Here is a 20,404-nt window from a genome sequence, read left to right as displayed (position 1 = left end):
CTCCGTGTAAGCGCGCCAGCATCTCGCAGGCCCCCGGGGAGCGCCCGGGGCGCTGCTGGGTTTCTCGCCCGCGGAAGGGCCGCCGGCACGCAGCCCGCGCTGGGGGCACCTCCAGGGAGAGGCAGCCCCGAGCCAGAGGGACCCGGCGAAAGGCCGGAGCCGAGAGAGAGAGAGGAAACCCCTTTCCGACCCAGCAGCAGCAGCCTGCACAGAGGCTGCGTGCCGTTGACTGCAAGAGTCTGGCCAGGCGGGAGTCTAGGCCCGAGTTTGCCCGCGGGGCCGCCGTGACGCCACAGGAAGCTGCTGCTGCTGCTGCTGCTGCTGCCGACGAAGATCCCCGCTGCCCGCCCGCCCGCCCGCCCGCCCGCTGGCCCTGCAATGCCTGGGAGGGTTTTGCCCTGAGGAGCCGCCCTGCCGGGGAAGGGCCGCCGAGGGCTGGTATTCAGGGCAGCTCCAGCCTCGCCTGGGCAGGTGCATTTGGGGTGGCACCTGAAAGCCCGCCGCTGCCCGCCCCAGATTCACTGCTGGGCAAATGCCAGGGGCGGGCTGCGCTTTGCCCTGGCATGCCGCTCAGGGGCCAAGGAAAGCTTCCTTCGTCTGGGCGATGGCATGAAAATGCTCACAAGCGATGCACAAAACAGCCGAGCCAGGCTCTGCCACAGCAGCAGCAGCAGCAGCATAAAGTCTGAACAAATGTGACCGGGAAGTGGAAGAGTCGTGGAGAGCAGAGGCGAGGAAAACAGGTGCCTGCCCGCCTTACCTGCTGGCTGGACTTCATGCAGCCTCAACCTGTGCGTGTTTACCGGGCAGGGAGACTTGCTAGGTGCAGTGAAACAAATGTTCAGCTAAGTCTGCAGAGAACTGAAGGATGAGACAACTTGCCTCCCTTCTCTAGCATCCCCCCCCCATCACTCACAATGTACAGGCGCATTTTTAGCTGTCATTGCAAACTTTGCAAACTCAGTTTTAAAACAACTTGGCATCTCGGGCAGAGACCTGTGAGCAGGGTTAGAAACTCAGGTATACAGTCCTACCTTGGGTTACAGGCGCTTCAGGTTGTGTGTTTTCGGCTTACGGACGCGCCAAAATCCAGAAGTACCGGAACGGGTTACCTCCGGATTTTGGCGCATGCACAGAAGCACTAAATCGCGCTTTGCACATGCACAGGAGCGCCGAATCGCAACCCACGTGTGCACAGACGCAGCACTGCGGGTTGCAAACATGCCTCCTGCACGGATCATGTTCGCAACCCGAGCATCCACTGTATAAGCTCAGTGCCAAATTAAAGCAAAAACCTTAAACCTTAAAACCTTAAAAAACTTTAAACCTTAAAGCAAGGTTGCAGTTGCCAAAATGGAATGTTGCCATTTTGGGGCAAGGTTGCTCCCCTCCGCCCCCATGATGGACTGAGTATCACTGATTATCAATTAAATATCTGGGTGGTTCAGATGACAACTTTGAGCTGGGTTAAGAGCGCCGAGAACTGCAAGAAGAAAAGTCATTTGATCCAGGGACAGTCCACATGTCTATTGGCTTATTCCTGCCTCACAGGAGGAGACCTGAAGGCAGCTGCAAATGTCCACCTTCCTCCTGAAATGTTAGCCATGCACTATACGCTAGTTGAGGTCTGCTGACTTCCCTGCATGGGAAAATAGGAGACTCCTCTTTTGAAACAGTGCCTGTCACCTGCGATTGTACTTAAAATAGATACTTTAAAATTAATTGGGAATATCCTTTTAGTTGAGTAAAAGATTCTTCAGATTGTGTATCTAACCATTTCTCTGACTAAATATTGCCCCCCTTGTTGCTGCTGATTGACGCAGGACTGGTTCCACAGCATGTCGCAGGCATGCTGCTCCTTCCAATTTGCGGCAGCATCCCCTCGGCCTCCCCATCTTCCAGAAGCATGGTGCACTATGCTTTGGCAATGTACTTATGTGACTTACGCTGCAATATTATTACTTCCAGGCTCACTGGGATTGTTTCTGTCCTCCCTAATTGCAACTTGCATGGACGATAGGAAGAAGGCCTGGCTCTCGGACATCTGCTCACTTCTGTTTAATTTAGTAGCACTTTATTTCCTTTATTTAGTGCTGAAAATGTCACCCTTTGGTGCAGTCTCTCTGCATTGTGCCCAACGCCACGATCCCACAGCATCAATGCTGGGAAGGGAAAGAATTTGATGTGGCTGTTAATCTCTCTCTAACCATTTGTCAGAGGCATGCACAAGTGCTCTGTTATGTTTGCATATGGACAGCATTTTGTAAAATAGGAAACCATTTAAAATTTTGGATTAAGAAATTGTTTTATAAGTAATTTAACATATGGCATTTTGCATGTAGTAAATCTATTATAAAACATTACTTCATTGACGCCAGTGTGCTGTATACACAAAACTCTGCTTCCTGAGATGCTATGTCTTTTTTATTTTATTTTAGGCAATCAAGGCATATCCTAGCATGGATGCTGTTGCGAGCCACAGCTGTCACCTTCTTCAGCAGCTACATGAGCAACGCATTCAAGGCCTTCTCTGTGACTGCATGTTGGTGGTCAAAGGTGTTTGTTTCAAAGCACATAAAAATGTGTTAGCTGCTTTCAGCCAGTACTTCAGGTATGTTAATGAAAACACTTCAGTTAAAGCAATTAACAGTGCAGTTTAGGCCACAAACTTTGGCATGTATAGAATTGTGTTCCAGAAATATATAGGAGTGTTATTTTTCTTATAAAGTAGTTGTGCTGATACACACAGGTCTAGGAAACAAGTGAAAAGTGTAGACATGGAAATTGGGGCAGACATCAATGCTCGGCATATATGGTGTCACTGGTTAATAAACATGGAGATTTCTCACAATCCCAATGAGGCTTGTGATAGCCCCACACACTTTTGACACACTCCTCTGTGCTGTATGTGAGAACTGACGATGGATGGATGGATTGACTGATAATTATATTGACTAGATTCTGAAAATACTTACAGTACAACAGGGGTGCCAACTTAAATAAAATATGGGGGGGCAGGTAAACCCTGCCCCACATAATCAGTCACATGATGTGGCTCACACACACCATTTGAATGGCAATGCCCATCAACTTGGGGGGCAGCCCCCTCAAATATTTTATTAGGGGGCAAGACCCCCCCCTCAGCCCCTAGGAATTTGCTCCTACAGCATCCAGAATGTTTGTGTGTTGTAGCCTAAATTACTATTTTATTCATATATTTTTGCTATGAGGACTGGTCGTTTTAAATACGTGTATGAATTTTAAAGAGTTGTGCTTTTTCTCTCCTAGGACCCTGTTCCAAAATTCCTCAGGTCAGAAGAATGATGTGTTGTACTTGGATATTAAAAATGTCGGCGGCATTGGCCAGATCTTGGACTACATGTATACATCTCATCTTGAACTCAGTCAGGACAATGTGCAAACGTTATTGGATATTGCACACTGTCTGCAGGTGCAGAATGTTTTGAACATGTGCCGCACCTTTTTGAAAAGCCCCACGGGTGTCGAGCAGCCAGCCGGTGTGCCTTGCAGCAGTGCCTTCTCGTTGCACAACGCTTTGGCTGAAGATACAAATGGTGAGAGTTATGGCGCTAGTTTACTGCGTGGAGGTTCATCGACTGTGGAGCCGTGTAAAGTCTTGGATAGCTATAACCCACATGGGCCACAGCCTGTTTCACCTCACGTCTCATCTGGTGATGGAAACAAAGAGAAACAGGGTTCCCCCGGGGATGCTAATTGCACAGATCTCTCACTTAAACAGCCAAATTGTCATTACAAACTCCGTAACTTTTATAGCAAACAGTTCTACAAGCAAACCACTTGTCCCAGCAACAAGAGATCACCAGAGCCATCTTTTGATTTCAGTCCCTCCGCAGAACAAAGCACGGCCAAAAATGCACCATCCTGCACTATCGGTCATTCTGAATGTGTTTTGGAATCATCTGATCACTTACCAGCAAACTTTCTGGTTCAGCCCTTAAATGAGTGTCCCGAGGATCAAGAATCGGAAGGCGCATCTTTACAGCCAATCAAAGAGATGAGGCTTAAAAAGGCCATACATCTTAAAAAACTGAATTTTCTAAGGTCTCAAAAGTCCCCCGAACAATCTTCTGTGCTTAAAATTGCTGATGGAGAGTTTGCAAGGGAAAGTGAGGTGGAAAGCCAAAGCAGCACAAAAGGGGCAAATGCTGATGCTCCTGAAGGAAAAGAAGTTAAACGTCTAGTGAGTTCAGAATGCTTGGAGGAAAATGTTGAACTTGAGGCCTCTCAGGAAGCTTCTGAGGCAGGCGGCCAGTTACCGACTTTCCTGCCAGAGAAGCAGTATCCTTGTTCACTGTGTGGGAAAGCTTTTAAACACCCGAGCAATCTGGAGCTGCACATAAGGTCTCACACAGGTACAGTCATCAAACATTTCTAGGCTAATTATTAATTACAAAACCAAAAGGCAGATAGAATCTAGTCTTTGCAGCTGAAAGGGCACAGGGCGCCTGCTACTCTGGTAAGGCCAGCCCATCAAATGTACTTTCTGTGGAAAAGCAGGCTATATATTTAATCTTTGCCATATAGTTATGTGTGTCCCTTATAAAAGCAATGTGATGGCTAGTCTGTGTCTGATATTTATGTTTATTAACACCTGCAAAAGAAAACTATTGCAAAGGAAAAGATAGCAGTTTGTTAAAAAAAATGCTGCTTCCTATATTTTCCTTTTCCCATTCTGCCAGTGTGATCTGACTCTGTCACTTTTACAGTGAGGCTAAAATGCTTATGGAATCAGATCATCCCACCAGATGGGGGGCTGCGTTTAGGATCAGGGCGGCTTGCCTGCAAATCCCAGCTTCCCGGGGGACTTGGAAGGCTGCTGAAGATTATAGTTCTGTGCCCACTTAGTTGTAAGTCCCATTAAATGCAGTAGGAGTTACTTCTGAGTAAACATGTACAGGGTCATGTTGTAAGTCATCTCACCTCCTGTCACACTTTACTAAAACAACAGTATTTAGCTTCCTTAGGGGGTTTTTCAGAGGTGCTGCAAGCAGAAACAATGTAAGATAGGAATACCAGCCATTACCTACGGTAAATAATGGTGAGACACTATTTGTAAGGTACATAATATTTTAAAGATTGTATACTCAAGCTAGGATAAGCACTCAGAGAGGGCCTGTTGATTTCAAAAGAAAAGTTAAGCCTGTGCTTATTTCCCCCCCTCAAGGTGAGTGGAATTTAAAGCTGGTTAGCTTTGTGTTCAGCGCATATGAAATTGCTTAGGGCTTTCAAACAATTAAGTAATGTTTAGTTGATTCGAAGGTGACTGTTAAGCTATCCAGTAAAATAATTTATCTGCATTACCCTCCTGGAAGTGGGAGCAACAAACCACAATCCTTGGCTTAGCGTTACATCCAAGCCAGTGATCGTAGTTTATCTGCAAACCTTGGTTGGTAAGCCAACAACAAACCTTGGCTTCATGTTCTAGTTTGCTTGGAGTGAAATAAATCACAGTCCTGGTTTGGATATAGAACGCTAAGCCAAGGATTTTGGTTTGCAAAGAAGTACCCAAAGCCATTTGCACACTCCCGGGTAACCATTAATTATGGCTTACTATGATGTGCAAATATTTCAAAAAATGCATAAATTTTGCGTTGCGTCATTTCTTTAAAAAATAAATAAGTAAAGTGAACCAGAAATCCCTGATTATTGTTTGGCTGAGAAATGCCAGAATTCAGACCTGTCAGTTGATCAAAGAGTTAAAAAGCAAAATGACTACTTGGTGTACGTGGAAGGAAATGGCTGTAAAATGACTTCAAGATGCTTCCTTCATTCTAATTTATTGTGGAAGCTTGAAGCTCCTGTACACACACACAAAGCTCTCCTGTTCAGAAGAGATTTCCAATCGCATCTATTAAGGAGACACTATTCTGTGATGTGTGTCAGCCTGAGGCAAACCACCTTCATTATTAAATGGAGGGATCTTCTTATTATTTTATTTTTGATTTTCACTTTTATACATGTCAATAATTTTACAAGGCATCTTAACATGGAGAAATAATTAGTACTGTTGAGCAAAAAATCAACAAGCCATTAATTGGGAAGCAGCTCTAGAGCTGTTCTTCAAGCTTTTGTGAAAATTCTGTGCTCAGGCGTTTATGCATTATAGTTAAGCAAAATAGCTTACTGTAAAATATAGCTTGCTGGCAACTGTTCCGAATTTTGTTTATATGCCAGTTTCAAACTTCTGTACAGCAGAAAACATTATTGCTTCTTCTTTTAGGTGAGAAGCCATTTGAATGTAACGTTTGTGGCAAATGTTTTTCACAGGTAGGTGTTTGACTCTGCTTTTGTTGACATGCCGCCCACCAAGTCGACACTCACTCACTCACATTGCAATATGTGTAGCCCTCTAGGAACTGGAGAAGAATGTTTTCCATCTCTTTAATATTTGAAAAAAATCACCTTTTTTTGCTCCCCATCCCCATCCTCCTTGAGCTTAATTTTGAGATGTTTTTGAGAGCATTAGTCATCCAAGATATTCAGGTCTGAAAAACATTAGGTCCATGAAATCCAGCTCCAGCTAATTTCTCAGTCCCAAATATGATCCTTTTATTATTTTTGTGTTTCAAACCCCAAAGCTCTGAGTGGAATTCAGATTGGATCATACGATTGGGCTTGGGGCTCTGAGAGCTGGTACAATGATACCACTGTCCTCTTGCTCTAGAGTTGACCCTTCCCCTATAGCAACGGAGGTAGACAAGTCCCAGCAAGGGGCTTTTCATGCAGGTAAGAGATTGAGAAACCTCTTCTCGCCCATAACTTCAAATAAAAGCACAATAATGCTCTGGTGTAAGGGAGGAGACAGGGAGACAGGGAGTTTTCCCCTCTGGGGTACACACAATGCATGTTGGTACCTCTTTGGGCTCAAGAAAATTGTCTTTGGATTAGGGACACGGGTGGCGCTGTGGTGTAAGCCACTGACCCTCTTGGGCTTGCCAATCGGAAGATTGGTGGTTCGAATCCCCGCAACGGGGTGATCTCCCACTGTTCGGTCCCTGCTCCTGCCAACCTAGCAGTTCAAAAGCACGTCAAAGGGCAAGTAGATAAATAGGTACCACTCCAGCGGGAAGGTAAATGGCGTTTCTGTGTGCTGCTCTGGTTCGCCAGAAGCGGCTTAGTCATGCTGGCCACATGACCCGGAAGCTGTCTGCAGACAAAGGCCGGCTCCCTCGGCCTTTGTGCAAGTAGATAAATAGGTACCACTCCAGCCGGAAGGTAAACAGCATTTCCATGCACTGCTCTGGTTTCGCCAGAAGCTGCTTAGTCATGCTGGCCACATGAAAAACTGTCTGCAGACAAACGTCAGTTCCCTCGGCCAGTAAAGCGAAATAAGTGCCGCAACCCCAGAGTCGTTCCCGACTGGACTTAACTGTCAGGGGTCCTTTCCCTTTACATCTTTGGATCATCAACCTGGTGCCTGCGGATGGCACTGTGTCTGCAAAAGCCTTCATTGGTGCCCCAGGGAAGGGGGTCCAGACTCTGAGCTTGACTTAAAAAAAAAAAAGTAAGTCTCTCTTCCTCCTAGAAAGTAAATTCTGAAACAAAACATGTAGATTAGGGTTGCCATATTTCAAAAAGTAAAAACCAGGACACCTCGAAAGTTGTTGAGGAAAGTTTTAGGGAAAGCCCCCAAATTGTTGAGCTTTTAAAGACAAACCCCAAAGTTTGCAAAAATGCAAAAAATAAAAAAAAACCAACCACAATTTTTAGATTGATTTGCCTAAGATCCAGGACAAAGTGCCACCTTTCGGAAATTCCCCCAGACATCAGTTCTGCCTTTGAAATCCCATTAATGTCTGGGAAAATCCAAACATATGTCATTCCTAGTGTAGGTACCCTTCTAAGTGATCATCTGCAGAAAATAGTAGCAGGAGACTTTTTCAGGTGGTTCGCAATTTAACGGAACCACCTTTACCACCGGCGCCTTGTGAAGACCCCAAGATCTCCTGCAACGATTTTGCAAAGTTTTTTGCAGATAAAATCACTCATATTCGGAAGGAGCTAGACACCACCGTGAGAGCAGGGCTGGGGCGGGAGAGTGCTAGAGCTCTGTCTGGTCAAGTTGCATGGAATCAATTTCAATCCGTTACCCCCGAGGATGTGGACAGGCTGCTTGGACGCGTGAAACCAACCACCTGTCTCCTTGATCCTTGCCCATCCTGGCTAATAAAAGCAAGCCGGGAAGGGCTGGGCGATGGGCTCTGCGGGGTGGTGAATGCTTCCCTCTGTGAGGGAACATTCCCAGATCCGCTGAAAGAGGTGGTCATTAAACCGCTTCTTAAAAAACCATCTTTAGACCCAGCCAGTATGGCCAACTATCGCCCAGTCTCAAATCTTCCATTCTTGGACAAGGTGATTGAGCGCATGGTTGCTGAACAACTCCAGGCACGCCTGGAGGATGCGGACCATTTGGATCCCTTCCAATCGGGATTCAGGCCTCATCATGGGACTGAAACTGCCTTGGTCGCGCTGGTTGATGATCTCCGGCGAGCTTGGGACAAAGGTGAGAGTTGTTTCCTAGTTCTGCTGGATCTCTTAGCGGCCTTTGATACAATCAACCATAACATCCTTCTGGACGTCTAGAGGGGCTGGGAGCTGGGGGCACTGTTATACAGTGGTTTCACTCCTTCCTCCTGGGCCGTGTTCAGAAAGTGGTGGTCGGGGATGAGTGTTCAGACCCCTGGGCTCTCACTTGTGGGGTGCCTCAGGGTTCCGTCCTCTCCCCCATGCTTTTTAACATCTATATGAAGCCGCTGGGAGAGATCATCAGGGGGTTTGGACTGGGTGTCCATCAATATGCAGATGATACCCAGCTCTACCTCTCTTTCAAATCAGAACCAGTGAAGGCGGTGAAGGTCCTGTGTGAGTGCCTGGAGGCGGTTGGAGGATGGATAGCGGCTAATGGATTGAGGTTGAATCCTGACAAGACAGAAGTACTGTTTTGGGGGGACAGGGGGCGGGCTGGTGTGGAGGACTCCCTGGTCCTGAATGGGGTAACTGTGCCCCTGAAGGACCAGGTGCGCAGCCTGGGAGTCATTTTGGACTCACAGCTGTCCATGGAGGCACAGGTCAATTCTGTATCCAGGGCAGCTGTCTACCAACTCCACCTGGTACGCAGGCTGAGACCCTACCTGCCCGCGGACTGTCTCGCCAGAGTGGTGCATGCTCTAGTTATCTCCCACTTGGACTACTGCAATGCGCTCTACGTGGGGCTACCTTTGAAGGTGACCCGGAAACTACAACTAATCCAGAATGCGGCAGCTAGACTGGTGACTGGGGGCGGCCGCCGAGACCACATAACACTGGTCTTGAAAGACCTACATTGGCTCCCAGTACGTTTCCGAGCACAAAGTGTTGACCTGTAAAGCTGTAAACGGCTTCGGCCCAGTATTCCTGAAGGAGCGTCTCCATCCCCATCGTTCTGCCCGGACGCTGAGATCCACCGCCGAGGGCCTTCTGGCGGTTCCCTCATTGCGAGAAGCAAAGCTACAGGGAACCAGGCAGAGGGCCTTCTCGGTAGTGGCGCTCGCCCTGTGGAACGCCCTCCCATCAGATGTCAAAGCGATAAATAACTATCTGACATTCAGAAGACATCTTAAGGCAAAGTTTTAAATCTGTGATATTTTAGTGTATTTTTGGTTTCTATGGAAGCCGCCCAGAGTGGCTGGGGAAACCCAGCCAGATGGGCGGGGTACAAATAATAAATTATTATTATTATTATTGCACTTGTTCATTTTCCAAGGATGGGAATCTCTGTAGTTTTCCTTCCTCCTTCCTTCCTTCCTTCCTTCCTTCCTTCCTTCCTTCCTTCCTTCCTTCCTTTCTAGCAACCACAATGAATATTTCTGGGGCTTGAGGTATGGTAGTTCCTAGGAGCTACTGTATTTTTCGCTCTATAAGACGCACCAGACCACAAGACGGACCTAGTTTTTGGAGGAGGAAAACAAAAAGAAAAATATTCTGAATCTCAGAAGCCAGAACAGCAAGAGGGATCGCTGCACAGTGAAAGCAGCAATCCCTCTTGCTGTTCTGGCTTCTGGGATAGCTGCGCAGCCTGCATTCACTCCATAAGACCCACACACATTTCCCCTTACTTTTTAGGAGGGGAAAAGTGAGTCTTATGGAGCAAAAAATACGGTATTTCCTGCTACACAAGAGGTGCGGGTGGGTGTTAAAAATAATTTTTCTCCTCCAAAAAGGCAAATGTGAAAACTTTGCACAGAAACTTGGGCACGTCTCCTGCCATGCGCGAGTTAAAGAGCAGCCACACATTTAGAATTTACAGCATACTTAACTTGAGCTACAACTGCTTACATGTCTACTCAGAAGTAAGTGTTTGTGATTAATGGGGCTTGCTCCCAGATAAAAAAGGCAACAGGATGGCAGGCCTTGGCTTAGGGTTGACAATGAGGAGGGAGGGAAGAGTTCTTGTGCCTTTAACAGCTGTATGGAATATTCAACGGGTCCAGCAATTTCTTGTATGAAAACAGAATTATGGGCAAAGCTTCCGCATGCCTGTTCTTGTTCTGTTTTTGTGTTATGCCCCCTTGGCAGCCACTTTGTGACTGGGGAGGCCCTAGCATTCTCTCAAAATTCAACATGCGCCCGCTGGACCAAACGTTTGGCGATCCCCAGTGTAGTCTAAATAGCAGCACTGATCCTACTAGCAGAAGACATTGTTTTTGAAGTGTCATAGTTCAGTAAATTGCGATCCTCATTTCCAGTCATAAACCTTTACCAATATCACCTATTTGGTTAGTTCGGCTGCTAAAAGTGTTTCTTCTCTTTGTAGGCAGGTAATCTTCAAACGCATTTACGGCGGCACTCGGGTGAAAAACCTTACATCTGTGAAATCTGTGGGAAAAGGTTTGCCTTTCGTTTTTGTTTTTTAAAATGTGTATTTTTTGCGTTGCAAAATTGTGCACGCATAAATCATAAAACATGACTGAAAACAGGTCTTTAGAGGGGGGTAAAATGCTAAACATCTTATTTTACAGGACAGGACATAATAATGAGGTAGTTAGAGTAAACCAGTTCAATGAATTCCTCAATGAATCAACTTGGAAAATATAGAATAATAGGAATGAGCTCATGAGTAGTGCCACACTGAGCTGTCGATTTACGGTAAGAAGTTCTAAACCATATTGCAATATATGTTGCAGGTATTTCTCACCCATGTGTTGTTTTATTTGTATATCTAATAAGATTATGCCGTATAGTGTAAAAATAATCTTTTTTTTCCTTTCCCCATGGGATTTTTGTGACAACTTTTCCATTACAGCTGTTTGCCAGACTATATTCCATTCCAATGATAAAACAATAAATATTCATTAATTGTAAGGTTTTCCAGGTTCTGGCTACTACCGTTCTAGCTGCTGTTAATAGATGTGTTATTAATTCTTTACTTCTTAATTGGTCCATATTATTCTCATATATATATATATATATACATATATATATATATATATATATATATATATATATATATATATATATATTAGTCTCAGAGTTATTATTATTATTATTATTATTATTATTATTATTATTATTAAATTTGTATATCATCCTATACCCACAGGTCTAAGGGCAGTCCAGTGGGATAGCCTGAGTTGTAGAGAGATCTCTTTTAAAACTTCCATTCAAAGTTGTTCTATTTGTGGACATGTGGTAAAAAGTTTTTGTTTTTTCCTTTGGAATATTTTATTAGTTGAATATAAGAACAACATATAATTAAATACAAGCAATAAAATACAGTTTTCCCCTACCCCCCCCAAAAGCCCCAACTATGTCCAGGTAATTACATTAGTAATATAATCAAATGAAAAATTATTTCTACAGTTGCCGGTTTAAAAAATATCATTCCACATGCTCCCATGTGTCTTAGGTGGTTTAAATGCATGGTTCTTTCTTTGATGCATATGTAATAAAGGAGGACCATGTTATGTAAAAGTTATGTAGTTTCTCACGTTTTCTTTCACATACCCTTTCTGTTAACTTTTCCATCAAAATTAATTCCCAGACATAAGCATACCAAACTTCATATAGGTTAAAAAGTTTTTATAACTGTGGAGCTCATGAATTACTATTACAATATAGTACAGGGATGCATTCGGGTGTCCTGTTCCCAGCCTGCCAAACTGTGCAACTTTTGTCTGCCTTTAATGGCAGCTTCCTCATTGTCTTAAACCTTTTCAAATGGATGTGGTGGTCTCAAACCACAATTGCAAAACAGGGTTGAATTGTGGTTTTTGATCCTGGTTTGAGAGGGAATTGCTCAGAATGCAGTTTTCTAGTCACAGAAATGGGTTTGAGGACATCAGGAGGTCTTTTGTTGAGGTCGGAGTGAGAGTTGAGGAAAAGAAGTTCTTGAGCTCATTGGCCGTTTTGATTCCTTCAAACACTTTGGGAATGTGATGTCTGAATGCGGCCACTGTTACATTACTGCAGTAACTGCTCTAGAATTTGTTGAACCTACATGGAGGTTGGTGTTCTGCATTTCCTCTTTCCTTTTTAACAATATCGTTAAAACCCTACAGTATTGTTATTGCTTCATTCCGTTTAGCGAGACTGTATGTCAACTTCTCAGTGAGTTGAAATGTTATGCAGCCTAAGTGATTGGCTAGGGAAATAGCAGTCCACAGTAGCACTGTTTTAACATTTATATCTGCAGGAGATTTCTGGCAGCATCTGACATGAAATAGTGCTTTATATTTCACAACTGCATCTGTCCAACACTTTTAGCTTTGATTATAATTGAGGGCTGAGCGTAGCAGCTTCCACTGTGACACATAGCTCCAGTTCGGTCAACTTCCAGCGAGACAAACCACTGGTGTGCCCACAGCACTGCAGGAATGTGATTGTTTGAACCATCACCTCCTGGTGGGAATTGCAGGCGTGGCCCTTTCCATTCGTGGCATCATGAGAGCCAGAAAAGGGCAGACCATGTGGAGGAGCTAAATCGATGCTGCGCTGCAATTCCCACTGTGGAACAAGCCCTCCTAGGAAGCCTGACATAGTTGTGCAGATGATTGCCTCAACACTTTCAGTTTTAGAATAAGAAGCACAGCTGTGAAAAGGTGTACAGTGGTACCTTGGGTTAAGAACTTAATTCATTCTGGAGGTCCATTCTTAACTGTTCTTAACCTAAGGTACTACTTTAGCTAATGGGGCCTCCTGCTGCCACCGCACGATTTCTGTTCTCATCCTGAAGCAAAGTTCTTAACCCAAGGTACTATTGGCTCACATTCTGTTCTCATCCTGAAGCAAAGTTCTTAACCCAAGGTACTATTGGCTCACATTCTGTTCTCATCCTGAAGCAAAGTTCTTAACCCAAGGTACTATTGGCTCACATGAGCCAACAGTGTGACGCGGCAGCTAAAAAAGCCAATGCAATTCTGGGCTGCATCAATAGGAGTATAGCATCTAGATCAAGGGAAGTAATAGTGCCACTGTATTCTGCTCTGGTCAGACCTCACCTGGAGTACTGTGTCCAGTTCTGGGCACCACAGTTCAAGAAGGACACTGACAAACTGGAACGTGTCCAGAGGAGGGCAACCAAAATGGTCAAAGGCCTGGAAACGATGCCTTATGAAGAACGGCTAAGGGAGCTGGGCATGTTTAGCCTGGAGAAGAGGAGGTTAAGGGGTGATATGATAGCCATGTTCAAATATATAAAAGGATGTCACATAGAGGAGGGAGAAAGGTTGTTTTCTGCTGCTCCAGAGAAGCGGACACGGAGCAATGGCTCCAAACTATAAGAAAGAAGATTCCACCTAAACATTAGGAAGAACTTCCTGACAGTAAGAGCTGTTCGACAGTGGAATTTGCTGCCAAGGAGTGTGGTGGAGTCTCCTTCTTTGGAGGTCTTTAAGCAGAGGCTTGACAACCATATGTCAGGAGTGCTCTGATGGTGTTTCCTGCTTGGCAGGGGGTTGGACTCGATGGCCCTTGTGGTCTCTTCCAACTCTATGATTCTATGATTCTATGATTCTATGATTCTATTTCTGGGTTAGCGGAGTCTGTAACCTGAAGCGTCTGTAACTCGAGGTACCACTGTATAAGGTTTATAACCAAACTGAAGGGACCTTTTAAATTCCTGTTCCAGGTTTGCTGCATCCGGAGATGTCCAACGCCACATCATTATTCACACTGGAGAAAAGCCACACTTGTGCGATATTTGTGGTCGAGGTGAGTGGGGCATATCCTCGAGATGCAATCATTGGGGATGGGCCACAGCTCAACAGTGGAACATCTGCTTTGCATGCGGATTGTGCCTGATTCAGTTACTGGCTTTTCCAGGTGGGTGCTGGGAAAGTTTCCTCCCTGGAGCCTGGAGAGCCACTTCTAACTTGTGTAGATAAGGCATAAGCTAGATGGAAGAATGGTCTGTCTCAATGCAAGGCAGCTTCCAGTGTTCCTAGTCTGTGGATAGACCTCATTCACAAGCCCTCTAGAGGCAGCCACTGATCAACATACGTCAGAATGATGCGCCATCGCACATGCAGCGCCAAACCTAGAAATGACTCGGAAATGTCATTAAACATGTCACTAAAAGGGCAGAACGGGACAGGGTGCACAGAGGCCCGGATGACAAAATTGTGGTCAGTATATACCATGTGGCATAGGTTCCCCTACTTGGTGTGTCTCTCCTCAGCCCAAGCAAACCCCACCCATAACTTGAATCATGGTCCTGCTAGCCTGCCGCAGTTGGCAATTTTGTGCCATGACTGGTAGGAGCAGACCTGTCAGTCCAAGGGGCTGGTGACATCCCATATGTCCAAGAGCTGCATCGGTGTAAAGGAGCCATTTTGTGGCTTGCACCCTGTGAGCAACCGTCCTGTGTCTCTGTCCTTCTAGGATTTAGTAACTTCAGCAATTTAAAGGAACACAAGAAGAACCATAGAGTCGAGAAGGTGTTCACCTGCGATGAGTGTGGGAAATCATTTAACATGCCCAGAAAGTTAGTAAAGCACAGGATCAGGCACACTGGAGAGAAACCATACAGCTGCTCTGCTTGTGGTAAGTCTGTGCTTCCATTTGTATACAGGAGTATCATTTATTTGTGTAGCCAAAAAATAAAATGCATAAAACAGAGTAAAATACATTACACAGTTAAAATAATCATTAAACCAAGCATTCTGCCCGATAAGAGTTTGCTCCCCTGAAAAATGTAATTTATCACCCCCACAAATTGCCACTTTAAAGATAAAACAAGCCACCTTTTCCAAAGTGTAGCGGGACATGCTCAGTTTGGAAAAAAAACCAAAATACCGTATTTTTCGCTCTATAACACGCACCTGACCATAACACGCACATCGTTTTTAGAGGAGGAAAACAAGGGAAAAAACATTCTGAATGAAACAGTGGATGTATCATTTTTGTGCTTCATGCTGTGGCCACAGACATGTGATCTGATGGTGAATTTGGGGTGACCCAATGCAAAAATCCTGAGAATCCCTGTGGATCCATGCTTTGTAACCACGTTTTTGCACCATTGCAGCCCCAGGCAACAGTGGGTGCGTGATTTGGGGGGGGCAGGCTGTAGCCATGGACATGCTATGTGCTCTGATGGTGAATTTGGGGTGACCCAATGCAAAGATCCTGAGGATTCATGTGGATCCATGTTTTGTAACCACGTTTTTGCACCATTGCAGCCCCAGGCAACAGTGGGTGCGTGATTTTGGGGGGGCAGGCTGTAGCCATGGACATGCTATGTGATCTGATGGTGAATTTGGGCTGACCCAATGCAAAGATCCTGAGGATCCATGTGGATCCATGTTTTGTAACCACGTTTTTGCACCATTGCAGCCCCAGGCAACAGTGGGTGCGTGATTTTGGGGGGGGGGCAGGCTGTAACCATGGACATGCTATGTGATCTGATGGTGAATTTGGGGTGACCCAATGCAAAGATCCTGAGGATCCATGTGGATCTATGCTTTGTAACCACATTTTAAGTGGGGAGTGAAGGAAAAACAAAGAAGGGACATGAGAGGGGTGTGCAGAGAAGCAGCTGGCTAAGAATGCAGGAGAGGGGTATAACGGGAGGGAGGAAAGGAAGGCAAAAGTTTTCTCTCACCTACCCACCCAAGCCAGCCAGCTCCCTCCCCCCCCCCCTCTCTCTCTCTCTCCCTCCTGCATGTTTTCAGCAGCACGGAGCACAGAGACCACACTCTGCTTTCCCCTCTGCTTGCCTGGAGGGGAGGGGCTTTCCCTGCTCTTTGTTCCGTTTGAGCAAACACAGCAAGGAAACAGAGGTGGGTGGGCAGTAAGACCCTGAGGCAGAATGCAGGAAAGCAGCCGCTTCCTCTTTTCAGGTTTCCCTTCTCAGAGACGCGCGATTTGATTTTTGCCTGATTTTTTTTGCCTCCCCTCGCACCATTTGGCTCCAGGGACCACACATTCGCTCAATAACACGCACAGACATTTCCCCTTCCTTTTTAGGAGAAAAAATCTGTGTGTTATAGAAGGAAAAATACGGTAAATGGTTGCAAGTGCTTCTTTCTTGCTCTTGTGGGTTTTCTGAGCACGGAAATAACGATGACTGAATTCAGCAGTTCCCCTCCCCTGATTCATAACTTTGCTTTGGCAATGTTTTGTTCTCATGGAATTTCCCACCTATGATAGCCTCTTCGCTTTGGCTTAAACAATAAAAATAATTCCATCCACAATAGGGCTGCATGCAAGCTTAGCTGCCGTCTGGCGCAGGGCTTCTGCATTAGCAGACAAGTGAGTTTTAGTGTTGTACAACAGAGGACTCCAACCAAACTGTGATTATTGGAAACTCATTGTGCAACAGTGAGTTGTGCACAAAGCTACCAGTAGCTTGCTTACGCATTCTCTTGTGCAACAGCATTTCACACAGAACATTTCACCAGCGGAATAAATTTACCGCATTCTCTATACAGTAGCTGTTGCCATTTAACCAATACAGTAGCTATTGGTTAGAGTGATTGCTCAGAAAGATGAATCTCCTTAGCAGACATGCATCTACAGGCCATTGAACTCTGGAATGATCCTAGAAGTATAGTCAGCTTGCCTGAAGCACAAATATCAAGGAAAAGGATAGGATACATGTCTGCGGTTGCAACAGTGACGGTAGGGTCAGTTAGAACCTACACACCAGTATTGTAGGTGTTACGCACTTTCAAGCGGGAAGTATTATTGATCCTGGTGAACTCTTCACATCTGTATTCTTAGACTGAGGAAGGAAGGTTTTCAGTACCGTATTTTTCGCTCTATAGGACGCACCCGACCATAGGACGCACCTTGTTTTAGAGGGGGAGAACAAGGGGAAAAAAATCTCCCCCTCTCTGCGCAGCGTCCCTTCAGCGAAGCAGCAGGAGAAACGGAGCCCCTTCTATTTCTCCTCCCGCTTAGCTGAAGGGGCGCTGCGCCTTTGCTGAAGGGGCACCTACCCTTCAGCGAAAGGAACCCGAAGCCTCTGGAGCGCAGTGGGAACTCCTGCTGCGCTCTGGAGGCTTCAAGCGGCTATCCTTGAAGCCTGGAGAGCGAGAGGGGTTGGTGCGCACTGACCCCTCTCGCTCTCCAGGCTTCAGCGAAAGCAACGCAAAGCCTCCAGAGCGCAGCGGGAGCGCTCCCACTGCACTTCGGAGGCTTCGTGTTGCTATCACTGAAGCCAAGGAGCCTGCATTTGCTCCATAAGACGCACACACATTTCCCCTTAATTTTTGGAGGGGAAAATGTGCGTCTTATAGAGCGAAAAATACGGTATGTATTTTGTATTCTTGTTTTATATTTTTCAGTTGTGAACCACCCTGGGGTCTTCAGATGAAGGGTGGTATACAAATTTTAATAATAATAATAATAATAATAATAATATATATATAATTATATATATATATTTTCCTGAGTGACTTTAACTTAGTGCTGTGTTGAATACATCCCACAGTTATCTAATAGTAATATCTGTTATTGAAAGATACATGATACATTATTTCAGCTAAGGAATATTATTTCATGGGCAAAATAATTAAATGCTCCACCACGTGTAAAATTGATGGACAGCGCAGCCTTAATAAAAAAAGCAGGTTCCTATAACCTATTGCGTATGCCATCACTTGGACACATTTAACAGCACATGGGACCCAGGTAACAGCAAACTCCAATAAATACAAACTGTGTATTTTAGACACGATAATTTTAGACACGATAATTATTCATTTGTAACACATGCACAAGACAACTGATACCTGTTGGGAGATACCATTTCCAAATAACCTTTCTTGTTTTACAGGAAAATGCTTTGTGGGGTCTGGCGACTTACGGAGACACATCCGGACTCACACAGGGGAAAAGCCGTATAACTGTGAGACCTGCAATAAAGGCTTCAGTCGCTCTGCCGTTCTGCGTCGGCACAAAAAAATCCATTGCAAAGTTGGTAACAGTGATCCAAATACACTGGATGACTTTTCCCAGACAGTAGAAATATCTGAACTTGAGAAGCCCCAGAGCTCAGACTCATTTGCCCAAGAAATATCTGTAACTTTATTGCCAGTGTCCGTGAAGTTTCCCATCCACCCAAACGGAAATTCGACCACTGAATTTGACAGCCCTGGGGCAACATTCCGCAAGGCGCGACCCACCGCGCAACAAAATGAGTGTGCAAACCAACAGAAATTGAGCTTGGATCCTGTTAAACTCTGCAAATCTCAGCAAAGACCTAATCGGACATGCTATTATAAAGGCGTGGATCTACCCCCTGAGGAGGAACCTCTGCAGTCTGAAGGGAATTCCATGACTCAGACTTCCATGACTACACTGGGCAGCGGTTGCAGCAGTGAGCTGAGTAGTCGTGCGTCTTCTGCTGAATACAGAAACAGCGAAGGACCATTTTTCTCCAGTGTGACCCTCTGGGGTTTGGCTATGAAGACGCTACAGAATGAAAGTGAGCTGGGCCAGTGACAAGTTCGCCTTATGGTTTGTCGTCTTAATAAATGAATAAAAACAAACATTTGTAAAGTGCTTCCTGTACAATGCTTTATAATCCTCACAACAGCCATATAATATAGGGTCAATCCCATTATCCTTCTTGGAGTTCCTTCATGGAGTTGACCTGGGACAGCTCAGTCCGTAGAGCAAGGGTCAGCAAACTTTTTCAGCAGGGGGCTGGTCCACTGTCCCTCAGACCTTGCGGGGGGCTGGACTATATGGGGGGAGGGGAAATGATGCAAGTGCACCACGAGTCCCGGTGGCTGCTTACCTGTGTCTTGCGAGCAGCAGGGACTGGCGGCAGTGGCAGTGAGATGATGAGCGGCATGTGAAAGGGCTCTGGAGAGGGGCTGCTTAAAATGGCGCCCGCTCGAGCGCTGCTGCTGCTGGCACTGTTAATGGAAAAATCCTTCCCCATTTTGTAGTCCTTCCTTCATGGAGTAAAATAAAAGTTGAACAGTGCAAATCCGATGTATGGTTGATTTTCTGTGAATTTCTAACAGAAGCGTAGCGTATGTAGTGTGTGAGTGTGTGTGTGTGAAGTTTGTACAAACTGAATGATTGGGGGGGGGGTTTCCTGCGACAGCACCAACAAAGCCCAGCCCCCTTCCTCCTCTAGGCAGGGCAGGGAGAAGCCAGGAGGAGGGAGGGAGGAGGTGCGGCCACCGCCGTGTGAGGGAGAGGAAAAAAGAACGCGCACGCTGGTGATCCACACAGCGATTCCTGAACCGTCCGTGGACCGGATCCAGAAGGCAATTGGGCCTGATCCGGCCTGCGGGCCTTAGTTTGCCTTCCCATGCCGTAGGGTATGAGACTCTTAATCTCAGGGTTGTGGGTTCAATCTCTGCGTCAGGCAAAAAGATCCCTTAATTGCAGGGGGTTGGACTACATGACCCTCAGGTTCCCTTCCAACTCTACAATTCTATAAACTATCTATAAACTAAAGAGTCTGAAGTTCAACAAGTGCTGCTGAAATGTAATTGTACCTTCAGCAGAGACTGGCAACCATGTTCATTTTGGTCACTGAAAAATATTTATAATACCTGTCTGCCTGTCAGTGACTGAGTAACTACCAAGACTCCCATGTTTCCATGTGGCTGTGGGGATGTGATCATGCTGGGTTCCCACATGCGCATAAACTAGGAAGGGCTGCCTCTCAGTGGGTGAAGACGTCATATGGCAAGCTTTTAAATAGGAAAAGTGGTTATGGGTTGTCTGAGTAAGCAGCCAAAATATTTCTTCAGCCATTTTCTTTTCTTTTCTTTTCTTTTCCAGGATACTATTGATTTTATATTCTGCTTCTCAAGAAACATGAGGCAAAATAGATTTCCCTTCGCTAAGCCAGAATTTTATTTTTTATTTTTTAAATCACCCCAGTATTGTTGATTATCACATTGTTACTGGCACAGCACTG

The 20,404-nt window shown here is 45.5% G+C and overlaps 1 protein-coding gene across 2 annotated transcripts; it reads left to right on the top strand.

Annotated features, from left to right (window-relative positions):
- The first annotated feature begins 452 nt into the window (after positions 1-452).
- ZBTB49 (zinc finger and BTB domain containing 49) lies at positions 453-19,023 on the top strand. 2 transcript variants are annotated; one of them, XM_081876259.1, is made up of 8 exons: positions 453-791; positions 2,439-2,611; positions 3,289-4,394; positions 6,263-6,309; positions 10,835-10,908; positions 14,147-14,229; positions 14,899-15,060; positions 18,296-19,023. In XM_081876259.1, exons 1-8 carry the CDS (start codon positions 777-779, stop codon positions 18,961-18,963), a joined length of 2,328 nt encoding a protein of 775 aa, XP_081732385.1. In that variant the 5' UTR covers positions 453-776; the 3' UTR covers positions 18,964-19,023. The 2 variants fall into 2 exon arrangements, with proteins under 2 accessions (XP_081732385.1, XP_081732386.1); XM_081876260.1 differs by having other exon boundaries at positions 454-743.
- Positions 19,024-20,404: the final 1,381 nt, after the last annotated feature.

The sequence above is a fragment of the Podarcis erhardii genome (genome assembly GCF_964252035.2).
Source record: "Podarcis erhardii genome assembly, chromosome: 9".
Taxonomy (NCBI): Eukaryota; Metazoa; Chordata; class Lepidosauria; order Squamata; family Lacertidae; genus Podarcis; species Podarcis erhardii.
Note: the sequence above shows the minus strand (reverse complement) of the source record. Positions and strands in the feature narration are given on the sequence as shown.